Source organism: Haliaeetus albicilla, chromosome 14, assembly GCF_947461875.1.
Source record: "Haliaeetus albicilla chromosome 14, bHalAlb1.1, whole genome shotgun sequence".
Classification (NCBI taxonomy): domain Eukaryota; kingdom Metazoa; phylum Chordata; class Aves; order Accipitriformes; family Accipitridae; genus Haliaeetus; species Haliaeetus albicilla.
In genome coordinates, this window is record NC_091496.1 from 10,661,619 (window position 1) to 10,685,236 (window position 23,618).

The 23,618-nt window shown below is 38.0% G+C and overlaps 1 protein-coding gene across 8 annotated transcripts in view; it reads left to right on the top strand.

Moving 5' to 3' along the window:
- The window catches only part of PCLO (piccolo presynaptic cytomatrix protein), a 384,880-nt gene that overhangs the window by 232,358 nt on the left and 128,904 nt on the right, over positions 1-23,618 (top strand). For 7 of the 8 annotated variants that reach the window (XM_069801695.1, XM_069801688.1, XM_069801689.1 and 4 more), the window contains exons 8-9: positions 3,841-3,989; positions 11,542-11,623. In XM_069801695.1, coding sequence (XP_069657796.1) covers positions 3,841-3,989; positions 11,542-11,623 — 231 coding nt within the window. The remainder of the gene's footprint in view (positions 1-3,840; positions 3,990-11,541; positions 11,624-23,618) is intronic. The other variant, XM_069801690.1, reaches the window with a different exon arrangement.

The following is a 23,618-nucleotide window of genomic DNA, read 5'->3' on the forward strand; positions in this document are numbered from 1 at the left end:
GTTCAGGATCATCAGCTTTTTTTATTTTTATCAGAAGTTTAAGAAGTTTAGTTTTCACTGTTCTTAAATTCTTAGCACAGAGTCCTATAATTAAATCAGAAGGCAGTTGAGAGGAACTCCCCAAGTTGTAACTTATATCATTCTTCTTAAATAAGTAGATGTTATCTTGTCTCAACTGGACTTATGATTTTTAAGGGTCATTCTAGGGTCACATTGTGAAAGACACAGGAAAACCAAGGAGAACCAAACTGGACCAAAAAAAGCCTATTTGGTGCTATTCTACCTCATATAAACAGGTCATAGGGAATTATTTCTGCACTACAGTGCATTAAGTTTCTGTTATATATTTGTACAAGGCATACATGTTACATTTTAAGTTGAGCATGTTTTGTTTTTCAATTAGTCTCTGATTAGTTATACTCTTTCAGAAGTATTCTAACTCAATTCACATGTTCCTTATTATGATATGTCCCTGAATACCAGGGCTTCCTTTTTCAGCAATATTTTTTCTAATTTCTATCAAGCATTTGTTTCTTCACAAATAGCTTATTTTTTGCACGATTTTTTGTAAAGTTTTGGGAAATCAAAACACTTTATGACATTATTTTCAAATATGCTAATAGCAAGTAACTTGCATTGAAAATAATTCATGTAATTTGGATGTAAGATAAAAAGTATTCCAAAGAAGCAATTACAGTTCTTCAGAAAGTTATGGCCACCCTTCTCCCTGGACTGTACTTTTCTCTGTAGTGCCCTGACAGTGGACAGCTATTCTGGCGTGTTGCATCCAGCCTTTTAACAGTTTTCTTTGCTTTTTCTTTTTTTTAAACAACTGCTGCATGGTATTGATGAGATTTCATTAAATCAGTCTTAAGCACTATCTTAGGAAAACTCTTCTCGTGCTAAAGCTTGAATTTTCATCTTTAGAGACTTTTAAAAATGAATGTAAGTCAAGGTTTTACATTTAAATTGTTTTCCTTCAGTTCAAATTGAGAGATGTGCTTGACTTTCTGTTCAGTTTTTGTAAGTCACATTCCATAACAAATACCAGAAAAGAACACAAATAGGACTTTGAGGCCAAACCTGTTTTTCACTAAGTACACCTACATACTGTAACAAATCTTAAAACCATGCTTCAGCACATAAGTAGTACCTACACTAGGATTCCAAACTTCAAACAGGTTAAAAAAATGGCTTTAGTGTCAAAAGAGCACAACATCCAGAGGTTCCCATTGAAAATAAATAGTGTTTTGAGCTTTTGAAACACCTGGTATTTTCTCAGGGTTCTGAGTACCATGAAAGCTCTGATCCAGCAAATAGCTCTTTATTAACCCCACAGCTGCCACAGTTTCCACAAACTATTAAGTATGTTGAAGATACTAATTTTCAAGGATGCTGAAGCTACTACTCAATTTTAGGAATGTAAATAGTCCCTGCTGGTCAGCTAAGAAGATAAAAAATGTACCTTTTCTCACCTAAAGGATTTTTTTTCTTTTATATGCTAATTTGTTTATTTTACCATAGAGTTTAGAAGTTTAAAATCGAAATATCAAGACATCAAGACATCGGCACAGCTGACCCCTTGTAATTTTTCATCTGTGGGATTTAGAGTGATCAGTATTAGTTATGTGATCAAGTTTCTTGGACTCCAGAGTCTGAAGTTCAATCTCACCTTGTTAAACTGTGTGCACAATTAACAGCATGGGACCTTATTGACTCCAGCAGGAGTTTTTTTACAGGTGGAACCATCTGGCTGCGTATTGTTAGTCTTAGAAAAAAGCATGTATCCTCTAAGACTGTCAGTGATTCATCTTGGATGTTCTCAGGTTTTCAGACGAAACAAATCCCAACTAATCAAGCCCAAACCAATTGCGCGTGTATGTACATGTGAGTGTCGCGTGTGTGTGCCTATATATACGCATACATACATCACTTTTAAAATTTCATGTAAAATACACACATTCATCACAGTTTGATAAAAAAGTAGGCTGGTCTGAACTGCAGTATGGGATTCTACATATGTGCTAGCTTTTCAAAAGAAGAAATCCAGCAAAAGTTATTTCAGCTGAGACAGGAGAAAAAAAAAAAATCACTCTTTCTTCTGCTCAGCTTATGACACAGATTGTGAAAGTCAGCATTAGTATCTGGGATCAGAAAAATGCATTAGGTTCTTCATGTAAGCTTCAGTAAGAACTTCTGTCAGGATGAGTTATGAACCAGCCTGCTATGTGCAGGCGCTAGTCAATTGGCATAAATGTGTAAAGCATAAAGGATTTGTGTATTAGATCATAATGGTCTATTGAGAGCAATTAATCAATAACTAATCACTAGCCAGACAAGCATCAGCCTTTAATAATGTTTCTATTTAATTCATATATGCTGATCTAAATAATATTTTCAAACCATTTCATATTAGATTATATTTGTGCACAGTTAGGAAGGAAGAGACTGCATAATATCTGAACCAAGATTAAGAATTGTCCAAAGGCCTAATGTAATATAGGATTTGTTTACCACATACAAAATATTATTTTTCAAAAATCATGCATATATATATTACTCCTGGTTTGGGAGAAATTTAATAAAACAGTAATGAAAAAATATAACTTTTATTTTTCTCCCATTAAACATTTTTCCAATTTTTTGTTAAACCAACTAGATTATGTTTACTTTAACAACTAAATAGAGAAGATTATGCACACTACTATTTTTCATTTTAAATTCTCTTCTGTGTCATGGAACAATTGCATTCACTCTTGTTACTATAGCAACAACTGACCTTATTTAAGGTTTGCAATTTCTGGTGGTTTTGCTGAAACAAATATTGTTGTTCTTTGAATTCCAAATTTATCTTGCTTATTAAAGCATAAAGTTCAAACTTTCATTACATTCTAATTAGCTGCACATTGTTTGGTTTACACTGATGGGCAATGTAAATGAAAATCTCTATGTTGTATAGGGGAAATATTATTAAACACATTGGAGCTGATTCTGGTCCCAATGGAGTGGAACGTATGTCGGTTGACCCAATAGTCAGTAGGCATAAATATGTGTATTTGCAAAACTGATTTTAATGAAATGGTGTTATTTGATCCCAAAGGGGTGTCTAACATAATGGATTTTATAGAGGTTTAAAACTGTTGCAAATATAAGAACAGTAGTCTTATAAAATTATTGCAGAAAGAACATTCTGGCTAACTTTCCACACACAAAGTTTCAAACTGCAAAATCGGGGGATGGAATTCAAAATGAGAACACCTGCAATATTTCTGCTTAGAATTACAAAGAGTATAGATTGCTTCATATCTTCTTTGATTTGGGATTATACTGATTTCATAAAGGAGTCACAATTTTCTTATAAATAGTTCTAGTTTATTTCTAAAATATTTTGAACAATATTCAGTTCAGAAGCTTGGGAATTAATGGACGTTGGGTTTTGAGGGTTGTTTTTGGGGGGTTGGGTTTTTTGGTTTTTATTCCTTAGCCTACTGCAAAGTAGCTAATTTGACTATTCTTTTTTCATCAAACATTTTAGAAATGCGTGAAATCTGCAGCGTATTTCTGAGCTGCCAGAAGGAAGGAAATGGCTATAGCACTCGGCAAAGGGTTTCCTCTGGTATCTAATATCCATAGGTTTGACATAGACAGAACCTTCTCACTTTGCTATATCACTTACAGCTATATTATGCCTGAGTTCAATGTCTCAAGTCTCGCCTGTAACTTTGCTTTAGCTGCATGGCCAGTTAGTAACCACTATGCATGTTTGCTATGCACAATGCACATTATTGCCCTTTGCCCAGCACTGGATCAGAACATTTGACCTGTCCTTGGTTTTCAAAGCCTATCATCTCCGTCGGGAAGAAACAGATTGGTTTGACAAGCCCAGGGAGTCTCGTTTGGAGAATGGACATGCCCTCGACAGAAGGCTGCCAGAGAAGTTGTCCCACTCTCGACCACCAAGTCAACACCAAGATCAAGTAAGCTGTCAAGTAAGCCGTGCCTTTAGTTCTATAAATGTTTGACAATTTAATCATACTGTCCAATAGTGTAGGGACTACAGGATTAATCAAATTCCAGCTACATTCAGCTGAAGTGCTGTTGAACTTGTATTTAACAGTACTTCATCATGAAATGAGTAACATTTGTCTGCAATTTAGTATTAATTTTGCAGGTTGTCTTTTGATTTTTGAAACATACCTGAAAGGAGTTAATCTTCTAATGAGTACTATCTATACATTAGGTATTACTTTAAAAAAAAAAGAAATAAAAAAAGAAAACAGTTAGTCCCATTTTACCTTATCAGCTTTACCGCATCCAAATTCAAGCCCCTTCTTTTAGTAGTTTAAGGCAAAGAGTTGCTTTGTCCTGTTGACGCTTGTTCCCACTTTCAGTTGGTCAGTATAATCCCAACAGTCTGTGGTCAATTACTGAATAAATCAGCAAGACTTTATCTATCTAATAATTAGAATGTTTCATTTATTATAGCAAGAAAGAAAAATACCACATTCTGCTTTTCAAGCTTGCCGACTTTGAAATCCAGTTCACCTTAGTATACCATCATATATCCTCTTTGTATTAATGAAGTTTATATATTTCAAATCTTTAAGGTCTTCACTTGACTGTCTGAGTTATCATTTTTACTGACTGATTACGGTTATACTCTTGTTTTCCATGAGATGCAATGGATGCAAGAGAAGGTATTGCATGGCCCGTTTGTGGTACTTACTTAATAGATTATATTGCTCATGTTAATTCCTCAGATAACATACAAACAGGAATATCCTACTGTCATGCAGCCTTCAAAACTTTTTTGCTGGTGAGCATTTTCACTGACATTTGACAATGGAATATAGGTTTTATGAAGTAAGGATGTAGATTTTATGAAGTAAGCATTCAAGTATCTTACAATACAAGCTGTCAATTTATTTTAATTTTTCCCTCTTTTCCTATCCCTAGCTTAGCATATATTGAGATTTACACAGCCTAGGTTGTACTGAGCCTACCCATTTCTTGTTAAGAAAGAGGGTTTTACAAGATACAAGTCTTACAGGATTCTATTCAAATAACTCACAATATGAACCAACCTTATTGCAGGATAAAGAATGTTTTAGAGTCTTCACAGCTCTTAATATCACTGGCAATAGATAAAAAAACTGCCTGTGTGAGCACTTTAATCCTCATGAGAAACATGCATTATTCTGAGCATACATAATTGTATTTGACCACTGCAGCGTCACAAGGTAAAATTAAAAATTTGCCTTGAAAATCAGGTTTGTCTAAAAGGGTTACTGTTATCCTGAGCTCTGTGATATGGAGGTGGTCAGTAAGATGTATTTAACTTTTAGAACTCCAGAGCTTTTGTCCTTGGAAACAGTTCCAAGGCAAGTTACTACTCACAAAGGTCTGATCTTTGTTTTTGCTCTCGTATAAATAACATTACACTAGGACCGGTTGAAAGACTTTGATCAAAAATTTTTGGGAGGAGGGTTAAAGGGCCTGAGAGTTCTTGTTTTCCTGGATTATTTACAGATGGAATTTTTTTTTTTTTTCTTCCTGAAGCTGTTGTGATATCCCCATGTTATTACGGAAATAGAGATACCACGTTTATAATCTTGCCAAAGGCATTTTTTAAGGTTTTGTAAAATCTGGGATGGAAATTGGAGAGTGAACATGTTCTAAATGATACTGTGTGGTGCCTTGTAAAGCTTCTGCAGAAGAAAAGTGATGTGGAAGGAGAAGCTTTACAACAGTTCCACCTTCATGTTTCCATCCAGGTTAGCTACTGACATTCACCCATTGGTACAAAATAATACCAATGTGTCTGCAGAAGGGAGAAATGCCAGTTCTCACCAATTCTTCACCATCTACCTTGTCAAAATGTTACTCGGAGCTTGTGTATGTTAAGTATCTTCTGGGAACATTTGTTTGAGATGATAACTTTAAAAAAAATTATACTCAGACACATCCAGAAATTAAGATAAGATAAAAAGGGTCAAAGCTTTTAAAAAAAGCTGCATTAGTGCCATATTGAATTCTGAAAGTAAAACACTTAGCAATAGAAGCAAGTAAATCAGTATTAACATCTCTATGTTTTAGCATTCATATTTTAAAGCTATCCAGAAAAATAAACAATTTTCAGGCCAATGAGTATGCTGAGGCAAAGTAAACACTCCCTAAAGGCTTTTTCAGCCCTGTCTCTTCTGTAACAAAAAAAAATTACTGAATTCGTTGTCTCATGCCGTCTGTCTCCTGTATCCACAACTCAGTTCTGCACAGAGAGCTGTAGTGTCCAAGCATAGTGTACTCTGGAACCAAAAATGGCAATCATTCTTCATCCTGAGCATCTGAATAGGTCTACCTTCACCCAGAGCTTTCTTTGTTGCAGAGGCTTTCCTGAAATCAGTTAGGAGGACAGTTTCCTAGTTAACATAGTAATTAAGCCATTGCAACTCCTTTAATATCCCATACTGAGTACAAACCAGCCACAAAAGTATTTGTATCGGTAGCACTAATCTGCTTGTAATATATCAGTCAATGTTTCCAAATACACTTATTGGCTGTAAATTTACTGTTTGTATTTTCTCCTTTGTAAAAAATTTGAATATTTTACTGACCACTGCAATATTTGTATTCCAGAAGATTTTATTTCACATGTGTGAAACATCAATTTCCATACTAGATGAAATCAGAACTGCTTGATTATGTCCCACAGAGCTTATACAATTAAAGGTAATAAATAAAGCACAACCCTGTGCTTTTGAAGCAGGAATGCAACGGAGTGACAACCCTGAACTTCCACGTTTCCATGGATTTCTTATAACCTGGCAGATTAAGCTCACATACTGTATTATTAATATTAAAATATATTTGTTTCTATAGCAACTTCTGTGGTGCTACATAGTATTCTTAAATCACATTAAATTGCAGTGCAGTGTAGTATCTTAATAGCTGTTTCCCAGTATAGTGATTCTGAACTGCTTACCTGAGGAGGGTAAACATGGTTTAAACATAATCAATACAATATTGCAGATTTCTCACCGACCCCTGTTGACCTCAACAGTTTGCTTAGTCGCTGCCAGTTGACCAGCAACTTCTTTAAATGTCCAGCCATCAAGGCTTTTTTTGTTATTATTTTCTGTGAAAATTATTTGTATATCCTGAACTAAACTGGCAGTTTCAAACAGGTTGGGAAGTAATTGTAGAAGGAGGTGCCAAGGGAGTAAGAGATCATGACAAGGAGAGGGACAGTGAAGTAGCTTATCAATGAGGGGTTTTAAATACAGAACTTCCAGTGATCATAGGTAGGTCTTTTTAAGTCCAAAATGAGTAATAACATCCCAAACTCATCATAATACCAGTGTATTGTCATCAGTTCACTTTGGCAACAGTTTTCTAATTGCAAAAAGAAGGCAAGGGCTGTAGACATGCAACCTTTTGAATGTTAATCCCCTATTTCTAAAGGCCCTCAAGAAGTGTTTGCTTCTCTCAGTTCATGGGTCTGTACCATTCCCCTGAAATTTAAGTCACACCTTTTTAGGGGCACTTGAATATTTAAAAATTATGAAAAAACGGGTCATAAGGTGAGCAGTGGGGTTAAAATGAGAAAATACTGTTTGTGGCAGAGATCCAGAAGGCTACCTGCAACTTTTTCCCACATTCTTTAAGTCCATCATGCTTAGTTTTGATTGTTTTCCAACTAGCAAGGAGTTTGCATTTTGATTTGCAGTAAACTGCTTTCTGTGTTTGAAGCTTGGAGGGGGAAAGGCATTTTGTGATTCAGATTCTCTGGAAGTACAATGAGAAACAGGACATTTCCAAATTTAAATTAAAACATCTAATCTAATGAGTGAATTATTAGCCACCCCTTCACTGTAATTCAAGATAGACTTTAGCAGGCAGTTTCTCATTTTTTAGTCACCCAGAAATGTTGTTCTCACTGCATGCCAGAATGACTTCTAAATCAAAAGTCAAGAGTCCTGTACTGACCTAATTGCAGAAGCAAAGGCAGCTCACTTTGCAATTTATTAATGAGCAGGAAGTTTGTATTTGTTAAGATTTTTTTCAATACTTCCTTTGCAAAATATCTCCATCATCAGGGATCTATCAGTAGAGAGAACTTTCCACCTTTAGGATTTCTAAGAGAACTCGGCATTTGTGCCCTGCACAGAGGAGATGTAGCGGGGCAGGATTACCTTAGCTGTGGAAATTCTTGGTGCCAGCTTTCACAGGCCTTGTGCGCTCATGGAAGTACCTGTGGTATTCAGAAATTAGGATAGATACTGTCTAACCCATCACCTCGAACATCCACCACCTTGTTCCTGGATACCTAACTCAGGTAAAATTTCCCTTGAAGAATCTATTTCCTAAAGGACTACAGCCAGGGGTAGCTGCTAAGATTCACCTTATCAGGCCCTGTCCAAGATACTGGTGGAAGGGGAGGTGCAACACCATTTAAAACCAGAAATTGCCATGGCTTTGATGACCTGATCCAAAGACCAGTTAATACGTTATAGGTGTTGCTATGGGCTTTGCCTGGAATACTAAAATACCCTTGATGCATTTTATTTCTTAAACTTAAATACAGTACTGAAGACATTTATTCTTCTTAATTGTCCTCTTAACCTTATAAAATTCCCTTATATGAATATTCCATAGAGTTTCTTTATCAGACAAAACTTGTAAAGACAACAGAAGGAAAATAAAGTGTATATTTAAACTGATTTTCTGTAACAGTGTTAGAAAACCTCATCATATTTATTCACTATTCGTTCCATTTTTTGGAGGGGCTTTGAGCTGACTAATAATACAGGAGCTTAAATTCCTGGAGGAAGCACTTTATAGTCCAGTTTTCATTTTACTGACTGGGATGCAACCCCCAAGGGCCTGCTGAGTAATTTGTAGAAAACTGTGACCTGAGTCCCATGTCAGCTCAAAGAGCATAATAGGAGGGAAGATACACTGGAGAGTCCAAACGTGTCTGTGATGAGAAGAGCATGGCATTGCCAGTGCTGAACTGGAAGAATTGTTACTTGAGTGTACTGAATGCTCCCAGAAAGGTGAGGAAAGGATCTTCATGGCAAAGACAGATGGCAGGAATATGTGAGGTTTGTAGCAAATAAATGGGATCAAGTCACCTTTTGCCCTGTGACCTAAATCTGAGTTTTGGGACTTACACGTCCTCCGTTCCTGCAGCCTTGCGGTGGAGGGACTGCCCTTGCTGTGCCGTAGCTGAGATTTACACTGTCATGGTTGTGCGACTTCAGTGGGGTCCCTCTGTATCTTCACTGGGGGAAGTCAGTTAGAAGGACTCCCTGGCATATATTCAGGTGAAGGGAAGTCACCTTTAGTGAAAGTTCAATGTGAACACTTGGAAACACAAAACAATTTGTGTTCTACAAGTGTTCAGATATACCACTGTTTTTTCCTATTTATTCTGCCACTTTCAGGCAAATACTGTTCTGAAGGTAAATGCCTAATGACATGTTCAGTTTAAGTACTGACTCCCACCAACAATAAAAAAATAATGTGCTACCCTGAATGCTAATAAATTTTAATGCTTTTATTCATAACTATATGAATCACCAAGATTTATACTTATCATAAAATTCTGGAAGTGAAAATAATGAGGAAGTAATAGACTAAAGTAGGAGACGGTCTATATTTTCTGATATATTTGTCAGCAAATCATGTACAATATGGCATTGGATATTCTTGGATTATTTACTCAAAAAAGCAATCTTGGTAAAGGAAGATAAGATAGGGCAATTAAAAAAAAAAGTGAATTTAAGTTTATGAGCTGCAGTGTTCCTCAGTTAAATTGAATTGCTCCAACCAAACTGGATCCCAGCTAAGGAACTCTTCAAATGTATTCATACTGCTTCTTTTGAATTGCATTATTTTGTATTCTTTTTTATTTAATCAAAAGTAAAATTAGATGCATTATTTCAGATTTTTTACAATGTTATGTAAGCTACATGTGGCAAAGATGCTATTTTTACTGTTAAATTACACTTGCTGAATTTCTGATAACGTCATTAAAAATATAGCAATGTCCCTATCCATATATAAGTGTGGAAGTCTCATGGCACTTTACACACTTCTGGTAGTTTTAGACCCTATGTCCTGGCAAAAATTCCGTGATAAGTCCTAAAGTCTGCCTGATCTCAAGTTCTGATTTATTCTGGAGTACTTGTCCACTACCAAATCCGTGACGTCCTTTTTGTCCGAGATTAATTACAGTCAATACTACTCTCGGTGTGTTACGGGAGGATTTCAGCCTTCTAGATGCAATGTCATCCACTGGATAAGAAACTTAATTATGACAAAAGATGTACAAACTCCTCTGCTCACTGTGGGATTGAACTAAGCCAGTCCCTTGACTTCTCTGCTTCCTCTCCCATCGTTTATGTGTGCTATCCATTAACATCATAAACTCTCCAGGGCAGAAACTGGGTTTGAAGTGCTTAGTTCAGGAGGAGCTTAATCCCTTTAAATGCTACTTAAATATAAATAATAGTAATAAACTTTTGGCAGCAGGCTGCTGGTAGACTGCTGCATATCCATGCTGATTGATATTGTCCCGTTGGCTCCTTGAATCTGCCTCCCCCCGGTCGCAGCCCATTGCCGCTCAGCCTGGAGCGGTCACTCACGCTCTCTCCTCTCAGTCCGGGTGCGGCGCTTAGGCTCAGCACCACCGTGGCAGAGAGGTGATGGATTCTGCTTTCCTTCCAAAAGACCAGAACTGCAGGCAAAGAGGGCGGGTGGTAGGTGTGAGCTGTGCGAGTGTCGCAACGCACACGCTTCCTGCAAAGGCATTTTGGGGTGGGCTCGCGGCGCTCGTCCCCGGCAAGTGGGTTAGTCCCTGCTGCGTGGCCGCTCCTGTGCCCGTTCCGTGGGGCAGGTGGGATCGTCCCAGCTGGAAACCTGGCCCTTCAGTGCGTGTCGTAGAGATGCGCTTCTTTCTGCTTGGACGCTTTCCAGCATCTGCCCAAGTGAGTGTTGCACACTTTCATATACAACGTAGTCCTACAAGTTTTAGGTTGGGTCTTTCAAAAGGCTTTTGAAATTTGATGACAAGAAGTACATTGGAAGATGTGGTTTTGCTGAAACTAAAGCAGTAACTTGTGGCTGTTTACACATTCAACCACCATTTTGTTTAGGTCTGTATGAGCAGGATTTTATACCAATTACAGGAACTATATTTAATTTCATTCTTCTCTTGAACATTGCTTGGACAAAGGATTAATGTTATGAGAAGCTACAGAAGACAGTGACCACCTCCTAGTCATTAGGAAATAAGAATCTAAACTAAAGCCATATTCAAAATGAATCTGGCTTTATGCAAGCAAATATTCATTCCCCTGCAGAAGGATTTTGCAGTCTGACAAATGTTTTGAAACTTAGGGGAGTGTTTGAACTGTGAAGTTGTGATATTTCCCTGGATGAAATAAGTTTGTTTGTTTGTTTCTGTTTCAGCTGTCTACAGTTAATACAATTGATGTGGTTTTATCTTTTTATGACATGTATATTTGTGTTCCTCAGATAAATGGGAAGCCCCTGCAGTACATTTTCCCTCATGCAAGGCTCAAACTACTGAGAGACCCAAAGGATCACACAGTTTCAGGTAAAAAAAAGAACCCTCTGTGAGATGTGATAATTAATTTGATTAGCATGAATCATGCAAAACATTTGCAGTATTAAAAATAGTTCCTGTGTCATATGCAGCAGGAAATTCAGTGGTCATTTTAAATCTTGCTAGTTGGTGATAACAGAAAGCAGCAGTGCGGAAAAAAGGTCACAACATCTGTTCAAGATATATAAGCTATACAGACATTAAAAACAGAGGGAAAATCTGTTGTGTTATACATATGAGCAGTCTGGTTTGCTGTTACTTTTTATGTAACTATATTATCTGTATGAGAAGTTTCTATAAAATAGGCTTGCGTAGTTGTTCAACATGTACAGAAACAATAATTTTATTCTTTCTCTACTGGAACTGTTCTACAGAGGGGGGTAGCAGAACCATCAGATCCCATTTTTCTGTGATATCTTCACATAGAGACATTTATCACAGGACTTCAGATGTATCCTCTTTTCCCTAATGCTAACACAAATGCCCGTGTAAGTCTGAGTCTGCTTGCAAAGGAGATGAAAGTGGCAAAGGTTAGATTCAGTCACCTCCCGGACTGTGAGCAGGAGCACAGTGTGCTGTTTCCATGTATCAAATTGTAAAAGGCTGCCCCTTACAAGATCTAGCGCAGGTAAGGTCTGTCTGAGCTTTCGGAATTGCACTCTTTCTCACATCTAATACTGATAAGGAACTCAAAGGGGGTTTAATATGCTGTTTGTCTTCTTTCAGAGGTACATGCTGTAAGCGGTTTTGTCGTGGAACCGTCAGACTTTCTTTTAACTCGCTTAAAAAATTCTAATAGTGTGTGTCAAACTCTGTTTCCGTGCAGAAGTAATTACCGACTCCCAGCGCTGGTGTTCCCTTGAGCATTAAGTAGAAAGTGGCACGAACTTACTTGAATTGCTAAATATTGTTTTCACAGGGTTTCTGGCAGTAAAATCTTCATCACTTCCACCCCCAGTATCCACCTCATATTTAGGGTGTTAAATGAATGTTCTGTATATTTTATGAGGTATTTTCTTGCTAGTCGGCGTAACACCCACTGATGATTTCAGGCTACAGAAAGACCCCCCCACCCACCCAGCACAGTCTGAAAGAAGCCACCGGGTCCACTGTCGTGTCAGCCCCCACTGCGCCGGGTCCTCGCAGTCCGTGGCAGCCCCTTGACATCCTAGTGGAGATCTCTGCCCTGCGGGGTGATGAGTAATGCTGTGATCCAAGTTGCTCTCTTACTCAAGAAGGAGTGGAATTACAACCACACAACTGTGTATAGCTCATGATTTAATGTTGCCGAAGGCCTGCTCACTTCTGTAAAGTTCCTTACCCTCGTGCAATGTAAAATGCCTGTTCCAAATTCTCCACTAGCTCTTGTGCTGGCAACCACGGCAACCTACCGTGCATCGGGGTAAATGCTTTGTAAGCGATGACTGGAAAACCAAGGTGTTGATGTTGACTTCTCATTTACTAATGCCCTGCACACATGAAATCAGACAGGATCAAATATTCACTCAGGATCCTGCTAAGTTTTCATAGCCCTCACTGCGATTGCTTGCTGCTGTAGCTGTGCTATATTGTACTTAGATTCTAACTGGAGTAAGAAGCTTGGCTATGTGTCTACAGGCTGCAGTCATACTTCTGGTTTTTAGTCCGGATACACCCTTGGAGACATGCGCAGACATACTTCTATATGATGTACATATAGATTTCCCTACAAATATGCAAAGGCTTAAATGCAAATTGAACAGAAAAGAGCCAGAGGTGGAATAGGGTACCAAGAGAGAGGACCTGAACCAGAAGAAATTCTATTTTTCACTCCTTATACACCACTAAAGTACCATAACGCCTTGACTTTGTACCTACCTTCCTCCCTGCCTCTCAGTGTCTGAAGGATTAAAGTACGCAGAAGCTCTTTAAATGTGCCGTGCTTTGTGCTTAACCTTCAGCCTTCCAAATGGCCTATCCCAGAGCCACACATATGTTTTTTATTCACTTTTTTAAAAATTCCAATTTTGATTAAACATTATCTGCAATCTAATAGCACGTATCCTTGTTTATTAACCAGACAATGACTACTAACCAGGAACAGACTTAGAAATCTATTATACAGCGAAAGTTGCTTAAAATATTGGTAGATTAAACAATATATACTGTTATACCACCACAGCTACCTCACTACAAGATTTTGGGATATTCATCTAGATGCCATGGTTGATTGGTTGCCTGGCTGGTTTCTTTTTCATCTCTTTGTTTCTTCCCTCCCTCCCCTTCTTCTGCTCTCCCTTTCTCCCTCCCCCTCTCTTCCTTATCAACAGTACCAAAACAAGGTGCTGAATCATTTTATTTCGCTTTATACTTCTTGCATAGGCACAGTGTGTATGTGTATGTTAAAAAAAACAACGACCCTCAATAAAGCTCACATGGGGAGTCAGATCTCTCCAAGAGAACAACCAGTCGCTGTGCAGGTGGCGATGGGAGTCTCTGTCGCAGCCATCCTTGCAGCAGCATCTTCAGCTGTATCGGACAAGACTCCCTAAACTTTCGTGTTGCTGGATTCTTACAAGCCAGCTGGCCTGTGGGTCCATTGTTTCTGGTTATCTTACAGTACGTACAAAACATCCTCTGTCTTAGCTATGCACAAAAGCCTGTCCTGTGTGATCATTTCTGCACACAGAACGGTTTCTACTGATGATTTAAATGATTTGCGTGCAGTTTGGTCAGTTCAGCAGCAGGAGCTGCCTGGGGAGATGCCTGAGACTGACAGGTTCTCCTCTCAGGGAATTAATGAACACATCTTAAGTATACAAATAGCGTATCTTAACTGGTGTGTGCGCAGCAGGAGCTACATGGGAAAATCTCCCAAACTGTCCACAATTCCCACTTGGAGAACTCCTGTAACTGTTGATCAGCTGCTTTGCTGGGAAGCTGGCCAGTGGTTCAGCCCATCACCTCATCTCACTGAGGAGTTCCTGGGCCAACCTTGGACATTAATGACTCAGTGTGCTGGGTCAGCCCAGGTACCCAGCTATACCACAGCTGTAACTATAGGGCAAGCTTGAATTTCATCCTAATATCACCATTATAATTTTAATTCCATCTCATCACATACTTACCATAGTGGAGGTTACTGCCTGATTATGGATCCAGAAGTTGTCACATTATGAATATCAATAATAAGAGTAATCCCAAATCATTTAAAATTCAGGCTGTATCACTATGTATTATGTGCACATGCACTCTGTTTATTTGCTTTCTTGATTAATGAAAACTGGCTCTGAGGTACAGATGCCTTTGGTGCCTCTTACATAATCTGGCATAATTTTACACACAAAAACATTTACTGCAAATTTTAGCATGTGAATGAGGTGTTTAATGAGGAAACAGGCCAAAATTGTGATGGAAAGACAATAGTAGCTCTGAATGAAAAATAAATGTATACTTGCTAGCTGGCCTCTCTCTGGAGGTTTCTTGTTTCTTTAACATATGCCCATCATCCAGCTCTTCTTTTCAAGGTATGCAGTATCCCCTCCTCAGGCAATGCTGATAGATGTGAAGGAATTGCCAAGGATTTTCTCTGCAAAGATTGATTAATAATATGCAATTTAAAAAAAAAAAAATTGGCATCATAGTTATGCTGAGGTGCCAAAGCAATGATGGCAGTGATAGTGAATGATAATATAGCAGTATTTAACGCTCCAGAAACTCAGTTTGTTTTCACTGAGAATCCCTTGTTCCTTTTGGATCCATTAGCGTAGCAGCATAAGCACTGTTTTATACTGCCAGCATTTTCTCTTCTGTTTTTTAACACATCATAGTTATATTTGAAAAAGTGAAGAGAGGACATGGCTATTGAAGGTAACGAAAGCATTGGCAATACCTCTGGAAATGTTGTAAAGATAAAAACATTGTGTTATTCCTGATCAGAAAGCTGTTAGGCACAGTGGGTGAAAACCCAACAAGGCAGACACATTTCAGTAGGTCTATAGGTACAACGAGTGCACTCAGTCAAAGGTAATTCTTGCTGCTTTGCCTCACTTAGGCTGAGTAACAAGTAATTCTTCCCTTTCCAAAGGCAGGATATTCAGTGTTTCCAGGAAGCAAAATGTACCTTTGAACAGCCAGACTGTCAGTGTTGTGGAACATCCTCGTCAATTCTGGTGGAAAAACAAAAGGCAGAGAAGCAATTCAGAAAAAGCTGTGAACTTTATAGCAGAGTAAAGAAGAGAATTAGACTGTGGGCAGAAGACTGCGTCCTTAAGCTTCACTTCAGCAGTGATGTCAGTGAAACTGCTAAGAGGATGACAGGGTAGCTGTAATGCTGCACACACATCAGAGATGCCTCATACTTTCCATAAGGATTATTAGTTCCTGCACACAACACTACATTTCCGCAGCATGGCAGCTCATGGGGTACTCATCCCGAGAGAGAGGAAGAGGATTTGAAGAGTTTTCCTGTATCGAGCTCTTACTGCTATAGATAGTCTCTAAATAAATAACCCTATATATTTAGGGTTCTTTCACCTGCAAGTTCAGTAAATTTGGTTCTTACAGCAAAATACTGAAGTGAATATGTGATACTAATCAATTAAAAAAATATGTTAAATATAGTCACAGTCTGTGTAGAACGTGATACAGTAGTCAAAGACAGAGGGTGAGAAGTGTAACCCACCTTTTGTCCTCATACTCTTTTCTTAGAGGATTACTTGTCCTGTTTCTTTGGTTTAATGTTGTGAAGAACTGAGCTAATACTTTGCACAAAAAAAAATACTCTTCTCTAACACTCGCTTCTCACTGGGGAAGGATTTAATCCCTAATTAATGGCCATCATTCCCTCAAACACTCCGTCCTTATCAGAGACGTGACACAGAAGGTTGAAAACCCATAAACAGAAAGGGACAGAGCTGTTACAGCCAGGCAACGTCAGAGATTTTCCGGTGAAGTCATAGGTGGTAAGTGAGGACAGGAATGGAAATAGAGGGAAGGAGAGATGTCTGTTTGTGCCTGAATAGCAGTCTTAGAAAGAACTTAATACCATTTGGTTTTTCTAAATTGAAAAAAAAAAAGACCACAAACAAATTTTTGTATTTGTTAGAAACATTTTGTAGAGATACAGATCATATATTCCATGTTTATGGGCCTTCTTCCTAAATTAACTTAATTTGAAAAGCACTAGTGTGTGTATTTAAAATACTTTCCATTAACCCTTTTTGGCAGCTTGGTTGCTATGCATTTTTCAGTGTATGAACATCTGTTGAAGGGTGTCTAATAAGATCTTAAGCTGAGTAGAGGTAATTGAGAGAACAGTGTGTGTACTGGTTATAAAGGTCCAATTTGCTTTCGTAGCTCTCATGCAGAAAAGGCTGCAGAAACAGGTCACTGTGACACTGAATGCTAGAGTTAAGTCAGGCCCCAGGTTCCCATGGAAAGCCAAGAGGAAAGCTGGCATGTAAGAATGAGATTCACAGAAGCCAAAGCAGAAACCTCTGTTTTGGACATAAGTAATTCAGGTCAGCACTTTCTCGTGAAACTAGAAGATGAAACATTCAGGGATGCGGATCATTGGTGAGACAACTTGTCAAGGACATTAGAAAAAGTTAATAATGCAGAAATGTCAGTTTAAGGTTTCACTGAGCAGGTAAGGCATAAATTATCTTAATGACTCTCAGAGGAAAATGAAGACCCTGTGCTCCCTTCTCTGCATACTGGCTATCAAAAACATGCATAGGTTTAATAATTATGCTAGAACGAGGCAGTTACAAAGGGCAATCAATCAGAGGTTGAAATAGTTAAAATAAATCACCTTTTGGATGTGGCTATTTTCCTCTATTGATTATAAAGGGTGCATGAGGTAACTAACTTAGACTACAATTTTTGTCTTGTAGGGATCTTAAATTAGATGAGATGAACAGATATGGCTTATGGACAAAGGAGCTATAGAACAATCATAAGACTTGTAGAGGACAGGTTGTCTAAAGGACTACTTTGCTCCTTGTCAACAAGAGAAAAAAGCCTATTTGAGTGCTAATTTGCATGTTAGATCAGAAATTGTCTTTTTGTTTTCTATAAAAAAATGTTTTTATTTTGCTGCTTGTTGATGTCTTGGACAGCAGTACTTGTTGGTTTGAGAATATACCATTTTCTCAGGAAAGACTGAAAATTTCCTTCATTTGACAGCTTCTTCTAGTGAGTAGAAAAAAATTATCATATCAGTCTCTTGATACAGAAGTGAAGAATGCAGTGTTTAAAGGAACAAGCTATGCAGGTAAATAAATTACCTTTATCCCTGTCACAAAAAAACCTGCATTTTGAAGGGTTAATTTCAACAAACAGCAAACTGACTAGTAAATTACTATGCACTTAATTCATATGCTGGTTTTCTTTTTCAGTAGTCGAGTTATTGTTATAAATATTCATTTTGTGTGAGACATCAAATGAGTATATCACAAATAAGATGTGACATGCCAAGTCTTAGGAGATTTATGCCTATTCTTGAAAAAAAAGAAGAACAACAAAATCATTTTGTCAACTCCCCCACTTTAAAATGTGGAAAAGTTATTTTTCTATGTTGTTTCCTTCTTTTTTTTTTTTTTTAAATTATTTTACTACCAGCCTAAGCTGGGTACAAGAGAAGTAAGTCAGTTTTTTACTAAAAGACATGACTTCAAACCCAACTTAGATGAGAAATGATTGGATACGGTTACTAACCTCATTCAGCAGTGCCTGATGTCATCAGGGAAGGAGCACGTGCAATGAACTGAAGTTCTCAACGTGTGTCTTTGTGGACAGTTCCTATTTCCAAACATAAAGCTAGCCTGTATCCACAGATGGAATGGTTGTAAGAAATGAACTGTCAAATGGCCACACAATCCTTGCCGGGGACAGTCTGAGCAGCTGCTCTGTGATATCTCTTCTGAGAATAAACCATAAGCTTCTGTCTCTGCTGTTGCCAGCTTAGGATCTTTTCCAAGCAATGAGTCAAAAGGTAATTTGAAGTTTAACAACAGAGGAAATACAATTCCTTCACTTATTTTGGGTAATTTATATGAATATTACAATGGTTTTAATGAATTATACACCAATACCAGATACTGTCTTTCTCTTTGAGAAAAGAAGGAAAGTTCAGAGTTTTTTACAAAGACTTAAATGATTGCAGGCATTACTTGTTTTGGAAAAATGGCATTTTACAATTTATAGTTCCACAAATTCTTCCCTATTAATGACAGATGTCCATGCAACACTGTATCAGTTGATTTCTTTGGGCAGGAGAGTAATTTGGGTGAGATGCTCCTTTGGTTTTCCTTCAGGAGGAGTTTTCCAGTGTGCAGAGGCTTTACTGGGTAGCTGTAAGTGCAGCCATCCCATACCGATGAGGAGCTTATCAACAAGAGGGAGTCAGGCTCTTCACAGTGATACGTAGCAGGAGGATGAGAGGCAGTTTGCATAAGTTAAAACAGGAGAGGTTCATACTAGATATAAAGAAAATCTTTTTCCCCACTGCACTTAGCTGTAACTGTTAAGATGTGTAAATCTAAGGTATTCTGTGACTTGCTTAAAAGTCCTTCCATTTTAGAATGGGAAGGAGAGTGTATGTGGTTAGATACAGGCCTGCTCACTAAATAAAACTGTGTGGGCAAGAACACTATGACAAAGAAGGGAGAGAAAATTCAAAACACACGAAGGGTGTAAATCATGTTTTGACTAATGCAGTCCTGACGACAAGACCGAGACTGAATGGTCTTTCTAGCCTTTGATAAAAGTCTCAGGGTGCTCCAGAGTATAAGTTTGCAGTGAATAAGGTCACTATGTCTGCATTTATGTATATGTTTAAGAAAACAGTGTCACCATTGACATATCTTACCATCAGATAGCATCAGCACTCCACATAGACAGCATGAACTACTGTCCAGTAGGTGATAGGATGGAGAGATGTTTCTGTTTCCTCTTAACCCTGTCCTCCAGTTTACCATCTTCATAAAAAGAATTTATGATAGACAAAGCCATTGTGTTCCCCAAATATCAGCATCATGATTACTGGAAAAATAATGCAAAATGAAGGAGAGGAATGTGTTTCTTGTTTCCTTCTTAGCATAACTGTATGTTGGACAAGTCTACACAACATCCTGGACAAGATTTTTAGCAGGTGTAATAATCATCACTGTTATTTATTGAAGATAGCAAAATTTTCCCAAATTTGTTAAACATAAGAACAGTCTTACTAGGTCAGACATAAGGTTTGTTTGGCCCTTCATCGTGGCTCTGACAGAAGGTATTTAAGAATATAAGGCCAGAATAAAGTGGCTGAACCACTCTGTGAAGCAGCGATTGCTTCTTTGCATTTAATGGGGAACTGCTCTTTTCCTAAAGGCTTTTGTTTATGCCTTATACTATAGCTAGCATATACCTATATATCTTACATATTATAGTAAATCATATCATAATGTACATTAACTCTATTACTGTTTCTTAAATATGAAAGCTGATAGGGATGTGAGAGTTCAAAACTAACATTTTAAACAAAAAAGTTCAGCTGACAGTCAGTGGTATCTGTTGAGCCATTGGTGTCTATCAGTAAACACAGATGAATCTCAGTGTCTACAGGTTTTTTATAGACTTAAAGCTACAGTCTGCCATAGATGATACCTGAGTACTCTTATTCTGATGTGACAGATCATCCAAAAAGAAGAGGCCTGTATCTTGTTTTCAAGTAGATAAGTGCTCCAAGATGCTAATTCATAAAGCACTTTATGATCCTTCAGGATGATAACTAGTGTGCAAATCAGCATGAAGCAGATTTGCAGCTGATATAAATCAATGCTGTGTTATTAAAACAACTGGAATATATCTGAATTTCAGCAGCTCAGGATTTGGCTTCATGTATATTTTATACTTTAATTGCCAATGGCCAAGAAGTGGAATAACTGAGTAGGCTTAATCATGTTTCTAGGAAACAACTTCATTTAAGCTAATTTCGTTAGAAAGCACCAAAACAATTCTGAGCACAACCTTGAAAATGTTGTACCTGTCTAGGCAACCAAGCTCTGATATGGATCATCATGTTATGTATTCCAGAGAATTGCATAGGAGTAATAGTGCAAATAAAAATTTACCCTGGATTTGATTATAGACATTACTTTCCCTGCTGCTTTCCAAGTGCCTGATTTAGCTTGGTTTTGTTTGCTTTGTCATGTTTCCATTCTGTCTGTTCTCCAGACTTCCCAGATTGCTTTATCACAGCTATGATATCTAAATAAATAGCTTGCATTTCTTCATGGGACTTTTAAGTCTGAACTCTCCAAAGAGAAGTCATGGTTGTTTTTTCTACAGCTGACGATTCTGTTTCATACAGACAATGGAACATGGTGTAAAATTGTTCCGACAGATAAGGGCCTACCAGCACTCTAGCATATGTCTGGTCTAGATAAGGGTGGAGGAGAAATGGGGAGATAATGTCTAGTAAATGAATACAAGAGGAAGGTATGCTCTGTCTCTGTGCACAGCCAAATAGAGTTGGAAGAGTATTGTTTGATTTGATTGATATGCTCTCATTGCTATAGCATGGTATGTTGGCACATTGCAAAATCTTTCATGCCTAATGTCTCATTTATTCTTTATCCTGATGCATTTTTCTAATTGCTAGCATTGGACCTTGACCAAAAAAGGTCACTTTTGTGCTTCCTTGCTATGATTCAGCCTTCTGGTTTTTAATTTTGTTTTTGAAGTATTGTTAGAAAGTGACAAAACTCGTATTTGGGCTTGTGTTTTTTCCTCCCATGGTGGTATGTCTGTGCATTGGCTCATGGATCAGAAACGAAACACTTAATCTTTGTTTTGAGGTTTAAAGATATCTTCAATTTCAAACTACTCGAGACATGTGTGGTAGCCTTCATCTGCATTTTGCAGTTCAAGCCCATTTCAATTTTTCCTATTTTACTTCAGTGTAGTTTCAACTTCAAAGCACATAATATCCAAAGCTGGTAAACAACCACGGTTTTCCAGAAACAGAATAAATAGTGATTTTCAGCTACCATCTTGAAGGGCATGCTCTTAGGATCTTAGAAATCCAAATCAGTAGTGTTTTTTTAATATCCTTCTGAAAAATTCAGTCACCTAAAAGTCTATTAAAAATTCATGTAGTTCTGTATCTAACTGTGACAAGAGTCAGATTGCTGCTGATGTTCATACTTAGAGTTTCTAATGCCGAGTCACACAAACTCATGTGTGATTACTGAAAATCTGTTGCACATTCTAATCGCTTCCTTACTTTCTTTGCTCATCTAATTAGACACACAATGGTTTCATACTTTGAAAAATTAACCCAGAGAAAATATTTGTTTGAGTTAGCACATGAACAATGTTTGCACAGAGCTTCTGGGTCACATGCCTGCATTCTCATGCCAGTATTGAAGTTGTTGCTATTGTATGGGACTTACCTAATAATTAAACAATATCAGTCCCTGCCAGAATTCTATTTACTTTTAGAAGAGAAAAACGTTCTTGAAAACTTAATTTGCACCTTTGTGTAAAGGCAGGACCACCAACACCAGCAAAAGCCTGGTGTGCCTTGAATTACTCAGTTTTTCTCTGTCCTTTTTTTCTTTTTTTTTAACCTGTAACTTATGTAAGGGGTTATTGACATTTGTTTGGAAAGGCAAGACTAATCATTGTTTAGATGCTGAAAGAGTTCCAGGAAATCTAAGCTGTTTATACTCTAATGGCTGTAATGGAGCTGTTCAGCAAAGTAGTAAAAAGATGATAAGATTTCATGAGCTTCCCTGTGACCAGAGAAACAGCAACGGATTGGCAGCAATCTGACCTTTATTATATCCATAATGGACAGAAAAGACCAAATTGTAATTGCAGAGCTCAGGTTATGGTCAGCCTACTCCAACAAAATACATTATAGTCTTTCTGCTGTGTTGCTGCTGTGACACAACAAAGTGTACAAGGGTATACGATTTCATAATGGTCTGAGATACATTGAGCTGCACAAGTTCAGAACAAATAAGGCTGATTGGACACAAAATACCTAATGGTAGAATTAAGGAAAAGAGAATGATGAATTTTTGAAACACTTTTGCAGTGATGCTTGCCAGGACACCAGTGACAGAATTTATTAGTGTCAAGTTGTTGGTCACTACTCAAATATACATTTTTTTATATGTATATATGTAATGTATATGCATCACTGGAACAGTCTGTGATGTCTGGAAGGATATGAAATGACAAGTGAAATGTCCTTTTGAAAGTCAAAAAGTAGGTTAATTGCTAAAAAGCAGAAAAGATACTGGCCATTCAATTTTATTAATATCTTTCTCCTAAGTATGGATTTCTCTCAAAAGTAACTCTTCATTTGTTAGAGACTTGAAATCTTCTTTAGAATAGACTAGACTAAACTAGACTAGAGTAGAATAGAATAGAATATTTCAGTTGGAAGGGACCTAGAATGAATTCAGAGCTGACCAAAAGTTAAAGCATGTTATTAAGGTCATTGTCCAAATGCCTCTTAAACACTGACAGGCTTGGGGCATCAGCCACCTCTCTAGGAAGCCTGTTCCAGTGTTTGACCACCCTCCCAGTAAAGAAATGTTTCCTCATGTCCAGTCTGAACCTCCCCTGGCGCAGCTGTGAACCGTTCCCACGACTCCTATCACTGGATACCAGGGAGAGGAGCTCAGCACCTCCCTCTCCGCTGCCCCTCCTCAGGAAGCTGTCGAGAGCAATGAGGTTGCCCTTCAGCCTCCTTTTCTCCAACCTTGACAAACCCGAAGTCCTCAGCTGCTCCTCACAGGACATTCCTTCCAGCCCTGTCACCAGCTTTGTTGCCCTCCTCTGGATGCATTCAAAGACCTTCACATCCTTCTGAAATTGTGGGGCCCAGAACTGCACACAGTACTCAAGGTGAGGCCGCACCAATGCTGAATACAGTGGGATAATCCCCTCTTTTGACCAGCTGGCTATGCCGCATTTGATGGCCCCCAGGATGGGGTTTGCC